An 11,608-nucleotide genomic window follows, 5' to 3' on the forward strand; every position below is an offset into this window, starting at 1 on the left:
TTCAATCATTAATTCTAAGCGTAGGGAGGGGGTCACTAGACCCCTTCCCCAGGACTCGGGGGAGGGCCATTGACCCTCCACCGAACCCCAGATCAGGGGTGCCATAGACATGGCTCACGGTTGCCGAATACCACACTACTTCTTTGATAGGAATCCAGAATTCTTTCAACATATCTTGGATTTTTTGACTAAGGTAATGTAAAGGATATTGTTTGAAATATCATTTACTTCTTTTGGGTACAGGTTCAAATTTGTGAAAACAACAAAAAAGATATTTATAATTATTTTATGTAAATGCAATTTCGTTTTGTGTTTCAGTATTTTTAATTTTATAAATTGTTACTTTACTCTAAAGGATAACAACAGGAATGCTATTCAAAACTATTCTTGTAAAGGATAAGTTGGAAGACAAAATGAATGAAAGAGAACTTCTCAACCTTGAAGATGAGGCGAAGTTTTTTAAATTGAAAGAACTTGTAACATTGGTCAGAGCTAGACTAGATAACATAGGTAATACATTTATAAACAATGAAATTAAGTTTAAATAAAGACTTTTTTAACTGTCTGTCTGAGCATGCAATTTCAGTACCTTGTACCTAAATAACAGTAATTTTATATAAGAAAATATTATATAAGTATAAACAGGACTAGGGTCATTTAGCATGTCTGGTTAGATCCTTATAGGCATGAACTGTCTGCATAATTTGAAAAATAATAAAAACAGACGTTTAGGTTTGCCCTGAAAAAAGCATAAACTTATTATAATTAATTTTATACTGTGATTTTAGCTGTGAAAGTGAATGTTAGTGGAGAAATGTTTCATGTATCAAGATCCAACATACTGAAATATCCTGACTTTCTCCTTGCCAAGTATTTAAAGGTACATCGATAATCGATAGTATAGCAATAATTGAAATAAAATATTGATTTAATAACAGATATCAGAGGCTTAAAATGAGTGAGACATCAGTTGCCTTGGGCCTTGGAAAACCAGGAATAGGGAATTTAAAATTTCCCACCTCTTCTTAAAGGTCTCAACGTTAAAAATTGGGGTTGAAAACCCTGAATAGCAATCATAAGTCTCATAAGTAAAATTAAAATAAATGTGTTGTGTTTTGTTCTGTGCCAAAATACTAAAAAAGGGCGATTAAAAAAAAATATTTAATATTCATTTTATTATGTTACTATAGCATAATTGGTTTTTTTCTCAAGAAACTCACTCTCCTCCCTTTAACACGCTTTAAAAATTCAAAATCAATTTCCTTAACCTCATATACACTTTAGCCCCCCCCCCCCCTCTTAAAATCCTTTGTTAGAGTAAGTTTCAATTTTGAAGTGTATCGCTGGTTATCTGTAGCCAGAGCATCTGTATCCTAACCCTTTAAAATAAAGTTATATAGAAATAACAGGATGTTTGTCTGTTCTTGTGTGTCTTCACATAAGTCCTGGGAAGATTTATAACTATTTTGGGGATGGGTACCAACACCCTCCCAAGATAAATCACACCTAGAAAAAAAAATTCCCATTAAAATTTAAAGTTGGTTATATCTCCCCCCCCCCCCTCCTTCTTTCTTCAAGAAGAAAGACCTCTATGGCTTGGTCGTTAGTCCTGAATAAAATTACCAAAGAGTATCCTAAAGATTTAATAAAAAAAATCATAATGTTTCCATTTTAGGTAGAAGAAATTGCAGAATATGATTCTCTTGGAAATATCTATTTAGATAGAAGTCCATTTCCTTACAATTTTATCTTTCAATACTTGAAATTTAACTGCAAACTGTTTAGTATGTCGATGCCAGAAAAGATTAATCAAAATCTGAAGGATGAAGTTGATTTTTTAAATTTAACAATTCTTTCTAATTTACTTGATGTGTACAATTCTCATAGAAAGTTTATATTTTTAAAAGAAAATATAAAACCAATGCCTGAACCAAATACTAGAGTTACTTACATTTCTTCTTCTCCTTTTTCTTTGGGCCGTGCAATAGACGGAAAGATTAGTCCTTATGGATATTACCTTGACATCACTGAAGAGCAATGTGACCTCCTACTACAACATTGGGATGCTTTAGTACGGGTAAAAAAAAATTTTAACAAGGATGACAACATCAATAAAAGCGAAGCACTGAAAAGGTAGGACAATTGGACATTAACACTTGTATAGTGTTAGAACTGAAAAATCAGAATATAAATGTAAAAGAGTCGAAGCAAAATTGTAAGTAAATTTGTTGAAAAACTGCTTGATTCCGGATAATGTTTATGGACATACATGCATTTTTATGACTTGATTATAGAGTTGCTTCACTTATAACATTATACTTTGTTGTCCAAGGAAAAAATATACCAAAAATCAGATCATTCGGATGATTAAAGGGTGAGCAAAAAAAATGCGTACCTTTTTAAAATTCAAATTGCACGGCTTGTGTTAATGGTAGAAAAATGTTATGCATATCGTTAGAACCGCTTTGAACTCTATTTTTTGGAAATATAAGAACGATTTCTCTGCTACGTATAGTTAGGGAGCTACGTGTTAAAATGTCCCAACTGATGTAAAACTTGACTTGCGAGTAAATTTTAAGATATTTTGCAAAAAGAGATGCCTACATTTTGAAATTCGAATTGCGCAGCTTGTGTTAATAGTAGAAAAATGTTACGCATACTGTTAGAACCGCTATGAACTGTATTTTTTGGAAATATAAGAAAGGTTCCTGTGCTACGCATAGTTTAGGAGCCAGATGGTAAAATGTCCCAAAATTTACTCGCAAGTCAAGTTTTAAGCCAGTTGGGACATTTTAACACGTAGTTCCTTAACTATGCGTAGCACAGGAATCGTTTTTATATTTCTTAAAAATAGACTTCATAGCGGTTCTAACGATATACATAACATTTTTCTACTATTAACACAAGCCGCGCAATTTCAATTTTAAAAAGGTACGCATTTTTTTGCTCACCCTTTAGATCACATAAAAATTTGTTGTTAAAAAAGTAGAAAATCAACATGTTTAAAATAGACGTAAGGCCATTCTGGTCATTATTATAGAGTTGCTACGCTTTCTAAATCGTACCTAACTACAACAGGAATTACCATGCAAAGTTTGAAATCGATACGACAATTCTAACCTGCCTAAATAAACGAAGAAAAACTATCTGTCTCAGACGGACGGACCGACCCTTATTATAGAAAAGCTTCGCTTTTAAAAAGAGTTTTTAAGTTGAATGCACGAGGTAACACAGCAATATGTCTCACCTAAACTAACTGTCTAGGTTAAATTTAAAAAAATCTAAATCAGTTTTTGTTGTGGTCAGTCCTTTTAAGGGTTAACTACATTAGTACATAGGCATTTTTCTTTTAGAATATCACTAATATTAATCATCTGAAGAATTATGAAGTGAAAACTGAAATCACGGAACTGGCCCAAAATCTAAACATCATTGGATCTGATGACAGAGTTCTGGTTCCTAAACAGAATTAGTACTAAATTGCTGTAAACTAAAGATTTTTTGTGTATAAATGTAAAATGTATTGTAGATTGATTATAACTGATTCAAAAATTTTCATTGAAGCTTTGTATTGGATACTTTGTTTGATGAATTTCAACCCCCACCCCCTACTCCCCCACTTAACAGGGATATATAATATATATCCTGATTAAAAATAACCCACTCAAATAAATAAAGTTTAATACAGTTAAATATAAATAGTTTGTTATAAAGTTCCCTTTTTATTATAATAATTCTATTGCATGAAATAAGTTTTGAAAAAACAAAGAATCATCATGTTTAGAGGAGATACGGACTCTAAAGTAATTGTCTAGTCAGTGCGGCGAGATATGGTTCGATTTTATAGTCCTGAGATCTTAATGCGCAAATCTTCACCCCATTGAATCCGATCTATCCAGACACAAACAGGATGAAAGATTATTTTATGACTAATAATTGTGCAGTCCTTAAAACATAATATTACTATAGTTGTGCTTTAATTCTAATTACTTTTAAACGGCAGAAAAGTTGCAAGCAAATATCTTGTGATCAGTCTTTTTTGTTTACTGTAAAAAAAATTTGGGTTGGTACTTTTTATGAAAGATTTGGTTAAATGTAACCTCTGCTTAAATTTTAATTTCAATAAGCACACATATATCTTTTGTAATCGACTCGGCAAGCATGAAATACCTAAATTAACGAAAAGACGGACGGCATGATCCTAAATTTTGAAAAGTTTCGCTTTAAAAAAAATAAATAATATTTTAAAATTTTTTTTTGGTGTCAAAAGTTATACCTACATAACATAAAATTAACAATTTATCAATAACTTAAAAACAATATAAAGTTATCACAATATAATAATTTATTCAAATTCTACAAAGAAAAAACAATACAATTTGTCCTTATAATGATTAAAATTATTCAAACAAAGTAACAGAAACCATCGGCAATGGAATTTCAGATAATTTTCTCATTTTCTTTGCAGCTGTGGGCATCAACTGGCTGCCAGCGCCTACAGAATTGCTGCCGGCTACGGCCGCGGCTGGAAAAATTGTCAGCATGTGCAGTGTATAGCCAATAAGAAAAGTATACAACACTAGCAGAAAGGACATTATTGTAGGGTAGCTTCGTTGAGGGATTCTTTATCACGCCCAAAATTCTGCGTTTCAATCAACTGCTAAATTCTGGCTTATTATTGGCTTTCAATGTAATTGCTTGATTAAATAGCATTCAACTAAAACTTAAAGAAAATTATTTGAAGAAAGAAACCTCAATCTTAAATGGAGAGGGATAGAATTAAATTTATATTAGAAAATTCTGGTACGGATTAAATATTTTTTATTTAACTCCTTTTATTTCTTACACAAGGAAAATTATGTCCAGTGTCCACAAGTAGCGCAGCATTAGCAGTTCATATAAAAAGTAGTACGGTTTTTTTGAAGAGTAAGATCTGTTGGTTTAAATTGATTGCACTTTTCAGGGAAGCTTTATCATTATAAATGGGGGGTTTTAGGTTATTTTCCTGACATCCGTGCATTCCCCTAGATGATAGAGACGAAGCTACTTGTATTTCATAAATGGTAACAATTAAGTATTATACAGCAAATATAGACAATAACTGTCAATATTGCAAAATTTTTAGTTTGGACGTACTTACATGCATATCCTATTTATAGAGTAGCTGCGATTATAAAAAAGTAGAATTATGCTGGCGAAACTATCCGGTCAGAATCAGTATCGAAGCTTCAGAGCTGAAGGGATTGGTAATAGAAGATAAACTAAGTTTCTCTGAGATATCAATCCTTGCCTAAAAATAACAAGATGTCCCTTCCACCGAAGGCACTAGGGGCGTATCCGCTAGTAATTGATGTACATACATTTGAAAAGCTTTAAAATATTGGACTAAGATTGTATGGAAAGCTTTTTCTCGTATTCATTAGAAACCGGTGGATTGAAACTGGTTCTCATCCATATGAAAAAACTTCATTGAAAAAACTATAATTGTACATTCTATATCTGCGGAAAGCTGTTTAGTGTTTATAACACGATGCAAGAAATAACTATTCCTTATATAAACCTATCCCGTTCCTAGTACTAGTATATGTAAGTAAAAAGTACATTGAATTTTGAAGGGATATGGTTATGGGATAAAGAAAAATTTCGAAGAATGGCTTCTTAAACATTTTTACATATATCTCTATATATATTACTAGCGGATTCGCCCCTAGCCTCTAGGGGCTTTGCCCCAAGAGGTTTAAAGGTTTAATCAAACCAATTTTTCGTATTTTAGATTTAAAAGAGAAATTTAAAAAAAAAATTGGGGGGGGGAATTTTTTTTTTTTTTTTTGGGGGGGGGGGGAGTAGTCGACCCCGCTATCTTAATTTTATTCTGAAAAGAAATTTTTTTTTGGTGGGGGGTAATTTTCATTTTTTTTTTGGGGGGGGGGGTTGGGGGTGTCCCACCCCCTAAGAAAATAGTTATAAACCTTCCCGGGACCTATGAGAAGCTACCCTGTAAAGGAGAACCCGATCGGTTCAGCGGTTAGCGAGATCCTTCGCTACAAACAGACTGACAAACAGACAGACAGACAAACAAACAGACATCGTTCTACTTTGTATTATAGATTATATTATTACTAGCGGCTTCGCCCCTAGCCTCTAGGGGCTTTGCCCCAAGAGGTTTAATCAAACCATAATTTCGTATTTTAGATTTAAAAGAAAAGTTAAAAAAAAATTTTTTTAGGGGGGGAGAAATTTTTTTTTGGGGGGGGGGTAGTCGACCCCACTATTTAAATTTTAGTTTTAAAAAGAAATTTTTTTTTTCTTTGGGGGGGGGGTGTTTTTCATTTTTGGGGGGGTTGGGGGTGTCCCACCTCCCCAAGAAAATAGCTTAAAACTATCACAGGACCAGTAGGTATAATCCCTGAAAAGTAGAGCCCAATCGGTTCAGCGGTTACTGAGATCTTAAGCTTCAGACGGACAGACAGACGGACAGACAGACATCGTTCTACTTTGTATTATAGATTAGTATTTGTATACTAGTCATAATGAGCAAAAATCTTATGATCGCCAAAAGGTACTACTTTCTAAGTCTTTTTTTTGATATTTTTTAATGTCTATCTAAGGCTGAGGAATAGACTATAAAAGTTGGAAAGATTTTTAATCAATATAATAGATTTGAAATCTGCATAAAATTTTAATGATTTTCTATAAAATTCGTTTTTTATATAATTCTTTATTTAAAGGCGCAAATACGATTTAAGTTAATAAATTTTGACCAATAGGATAGCTGGATTGGAAACTACCTACGCTCTAATTGGTTGAATGATGTACGGCACTTAAGCTTTTCCAATCAGAGCGCAGATAGTTTTCAATCCACCAATCACAGATCTTAAAATTATTTAACTTAATTTGTATTTGCGCCTTTAAATAAAGAATTATATAAAAAACGAATTTTATAAAAAATCCTTAAAATTTTATGCAGATTTCAAATCTATTATATTGATTAAAAATCTTTCCAACTTTTATAGTCTACTGAGGAAACCCTAATTCCTAGGCTAGTTTATAAAATTTTATAAGATTTGGCATAATTCAATTTTTAAACCGTTCGTTATGTCAATGCAATGATATGTCAGTTATTAACACTGTCGTATTTCCATATGGCTTTTATACTGTAGCTGTATATAGTGCCCTGTCAAAATGGAGATAGATGTCACTGCTTTTGACCTACATATTTTATTGACGTCAGGCAATACCCTATACCCCATCTCTTTTTTAGGGGATTTCTATTCCCCTTCCCTTTCTCTTTACCTCTACAATGACGCCAATAGAATAGGTAGGCCAAAAAGCGGTGACATCTATCCCACATTTCTTAGGACACTAAACTTAGCTACTTTTATAGTAACCCAAGAAATTGGTTGGAAAAAAAGTATGTCGTTATCATGTCAGCGACGACCACTTTTTATCACGACCCAAAGTCGTCATTAACAAATTACAATTTGATAAATTTTGTTTTTGTTTTAGCTTGAACTTTCATCTAATTCAGATTTTAGAAAGAAATCTATGAATACGACTTTTATATTTGAGTTCTAATTTTTTTTTCTCAATGCTTTAAGTAGCGGCCCTCTAGGTGCCTCTAGGGGCACATGAGAGAAGGAAGGAGGGGGTTGACCCTCCACTTTTTATTCAAAAAGAAAATATTTGGAGATATTTTTTTTCTATAGGCGAATTATCTTGGAAGTGTAACTCCCCAAGAGAAAGCATCCCCGAGAAAAATGCCCCTAAGATTTTTTTAACTTTAATAATAAAATTCAATGTGGTGGGCCAACACCCCCTCCTTACCTCTAATGCCCCTGGAGGCATCTAGGGGCGTAACCGCTTTCAGAGTATAAAGATGCGTGGAAAATTTTTCTAGAGGCTAGTGGCGAAGATAACTGTATAATGGATGATTGTTTAATCTAATTGAACGAATCGGCCTAAAAAAATGTCAATAGTACACTAAAAATCTAATACCCATACCGTACATATGAAAACAAGGATGACAACATCCATAAAAGCGAAGCTCTACAAATTATAATAAGGTTAATTAAAGAATGATTTTAGAAAATACAAGGATGACAACATCCATAAAAGCGAAGCACTGAAATGGAAGGACAAACGGAAATTAAAGCTTGTATCGTGTCTAAACTGAATTATAAGAATATAAAATTTTATGTAAAAGAGTCGAAGCAAAATTTTAAGTAAATTTGTTGAAAAACGGCTTCATACATGATACTGTTTATGGACATACTTACATTTTTATGACTTGATTATAGAGTTGCTTCACTTATGATATTGTACTTTGTTGTCCCAGGAATCAGTATACCAAAATCAGATCAATCGGATAATTAGATCACATAAAAGTTTGTTGTTAAAAAAGTAAAAAAATCAACATGTTTAAAATGGACGTACGGACAATCTGGTAGTGATCATAGAGTGGCTACGTTTTCTAAATCGTACCTAACTACTATAGGAATCACCATGCAAAGTTTGAAATCAATAGGACAATTCTAACATGCCTAAATAACGAAAAAAGCTATCCGTTACGGACGGACGTACGGATTGATGGACGGACGGACCGACCCTAATTATAGAAAGTTTCGCTTTTAAAAAATACACCTTGAAAAAATTATGCCTTATTGTCCTAGGAAAACCTTAAGTAGCTAAAAATATCATGAATGGACAAACGATCACAATGTTTATAAAGCAGATGTTTAGTGGCCATCCGAAAAGAGTTGGATTAAAAATAATATATAGAACAGAATGATATGTAATATATATATTTATGTTAGATTTCTAAATAATGTAACATTACCTAGAGACCAACGGACCAAATAAGTCGTGTACTGGAAACTTATGGATATGATAAATCAGAGGTGGATTCTTAAAAAAAAGTGCCCCACTAATCGCTTATTGGGGCAAAATTGTTTTCGTGAAAAATCCTCCAAAATCACATAAAAAATATACAAAAATTAAATAAAATCGTATGTTAATAACCCTTCTATGATTTTGTTTAATTTTTGTAGATTTTTAATGTGATTTTGGTGGATTTTTCACGAAAACAATTTTGCCCCACTAATCGCTTTTTTTAAGAATCCACCTCAGATGTCTTCAATAGTAATTGATATATTTAGGTTTCCACTGATCGTTTCAGACAGACGTATCTTTGAAAGTTTGAAATAATAGGGAAGCTACGATTTTTACCTCGTACGGGCGGGATTGCAGTCAAGGACCTTATCGACTTGATGTACTGTCCAGGTCCTGGTCCAGCAATCCAGGAGAACTAGGGATGACTGTTACACACCCTTCTCTGTCCAAACACCCAAGGATATTAGGTTAAGTAACAGACAACCAACTCTCTGTGATGCACGACCTTTGTCTGAGAAGTCCCAACTGTGCATGGTAACGAGTTGCGCCTGTTTTGGGCCAAGGCATTCCCCCTACTCTAACTATTTATGTCGCGCATCTGACATAGCAGCAGTAGGAACCATTTTTAACGTCTTTAGTTATGACGCGGTGCTGGTCCGAGATTCGAACCTATCACCTTCCCGACGACGAGCGGATGCGCTACGTGTTGAGCCACGGTCGCGGGTTAAGCTACGATACTTTAATCAAAGTCTCTAGATCAATTCTTAAAAATAGAAATTTAGTTTAATAAAAAGAAACATAAATGTAAAGAAGCTTTGCTATTGAAAATAAAATAAAAATACTGTCTGGAAATATTTTCCCAAGAGTTCAGGTCAAAAAGTATCCTTTAGGGTCATATAGAAAATTAGTACTTTTCCAGTATGGCTTTTAATCCGACTAATGACCAGAAACGGTTCTCAGCAATACTGAAAAATTAGGTATAGTATATTATAGACAATCTTCTATAAAATAATAAAAATCATAAAATTCATACCAGTTTAGTTTACCCAGGCCTTCGCAGTTTGGGGGACAACAAAACTCGAATTATTCTTTTATTTCACTACCCGCGGAAATCTGTTTGAAATGATTGTTATGTATTCCAAAAATCAGATGAATAGGATAAAGATATCATATAAAAAAATGTTGTTAAAAACATCATGTTTTAAAGGGACGTACTGACTTTCTGGTAACGATTATAGAATGCTACGCTTTCCAAATCGTACCTAACTGTTACAGGAATCACCATGCAAAGTTTGAAGTCTAGTCGAAGGGAAATAATAATATACTTAAATCAACCTTACAAGCCAACTCCCAAGACAGACAATGCTTCTTGCAAGTCTTTCTATTTGTCCGCTAAGATCTCATAAACAGACGATCGTTCCACAATTTCCAGAAAAGTTGCATATTAGGATAGGGCAGGTTTTAGCATATTTTGGGGAAAGAAGTAGTAAGTCAACACCCTTTGGAGATATGAGATTTTGAACCCTCTCCCCCCCCCCCCCCAGAAAAAAAATACTATAGTAACAAATGTGGGTGGGGTAGTTCCTAAAAAAACTTAACTCCTAAATGATAGACAGTCAGTTACAACAGAGAGAAAGTGAGAGACAGAATAAGATGGATAAAGAGAGAGATAGAGAGAGATAGATAGAGAGAGAGAGAGAGAGAGAGAGAGAGAGAGAGAGAGAGAGAGAGAGAGAGAGAGAGAGAGAGAGAGAGAGAGAGAGAGAGAGAAGGACAGACAGACACAGAAGGAGAGAGAGTGAGAGAGAGAATGAAAGGAGTAAAATAATAATCAGCTGATATTTCCGTGACGTCATCAACAACGGAGAAATCCGGAGTACACAGACATTCACATACAGACACACCCACACACACACACACACACACAGACTGAAAATATAGTGTAGAACTACTTATACTTCATATAAAACAGGAAATTTAAATTAGTCAAAAAAATAATTTGTTCCTTATTAAACAATCATTTGATAAATAGCCTAAATCTTACTAAGATTTAGATTAAACTTAATAGCCTGAATCTATCTTGGGACCTTTGAGAAGCTTCCCTTTAAAATAAGATAAATTATTAGATGCAGAAGTGAGGGTAATCATAATGTAAAAACAATTTAAATTGTTTATGTCTACGGGCCAAGGCCTTTCCCATTTTTATATCATTTAAGTAAATTTTTATCATAAACCCTTTTTTTTCATTTGAAATTATAATTACTAAAGATGCCGGAAGGATTTTGTTTTGAAGGATCACAGTTTTTACAGGGATGAAGGGAGGGGACATTAGATACTTTTATTTAATTTTGATGGGTTGTTCAAAATAAGTAGTGTTCAATAATTTTGACCAATAATTCAAGGAAGTGTTATTTTTTTCATCATCATTGGCGATGTACATATACTAATTTGTCATTCATTGTCTCATACCCTAAGATTTATGAGTTTTCTTTCAATATTGTCGCTGCGCTAACGGTAAACATTAATATCCTTGTTCAAGTAAAATCTTTTTGCTGCTTTCTAAAATAACTTAAACTTAGGCCCTAAGAGGCAAGGTGATGGGGGTGTTGGGATGGATGGGTGAGAGAAAAGGGAAAATGAAAGGGGGAAAAAGGGAGGAGAGAAAAGTTGGACTTACAAACAGAAAGAAGCAAAATACTGTTGAAAAGTAGGAGAATTT

At 33.5% G+C, this 11,608-nt stretch overlaps 1 protein-coding gene across 1 annotated transcript; it reads left to right on the forward strand.

The window, feature by feature from the left end:
* On the forward strand, positions 1 to 3,473 carry LOC145333174 (uncharacterized). Its single transcript, XM_080178325.1, has 5 exons — positions 1 to 193; positions 396 to 510; positions 789 to 880; positions 1,676 to 2,077; positions 3,354 to 3,473. The coding sequence occupies exons 1-5, from the start codon at positions 110 to 112 to the stop codon at positions 3,471 to 3,473; spliced, it is 813 nt and encodes a 270-aa protein (XP_080034451.1). The 5' UTR covers positions 1 to 109.
* The last annotated feature ends 8,135 nt before the right edge of the window (positions 3,474 to 11,608 follow it).

This window comes from Acartia tonsa, chromosome 12, assembly GCF_053477335.1.
Source record: "Acartia tonsa isolate MP-2025a chromosome 12, ASM5347733v1, whole genome shotgun sequence".
Lineage (NCBI taxonomy): Eukaryota > Metazoa > Arthropoda > Copepoda > Calanoida > Acartiidae > Acartia > Acartia tonsa.

What these genes read in the sequence shown, in the direction of transcription:
- LOC145333174 (XM_080178325.1), top strand. Translation starts at nt 110, where the DNA reads ATGGCTCACGGTTGCCGAATACCACACTACTTCTTTGATAGGAATCCA. An exon ending in TCTTGGATTTTTTGACTAAG is followed by an intron (nt 194 to 395) that starts GTAATGTAAAGG and finishes ATTCTTGTAAAG; the next exon opens with GATAAGTTGGAAGACAAAAT. An exon ending in TCCTTGCCAAGTATTTAAAG is followed by an intron (nt 881 to 1,675) that starts GTACATCGATAA and finishes TTTCCATTTTAG; the next exon opens with GTAGAAGAAATTGCAGAATA.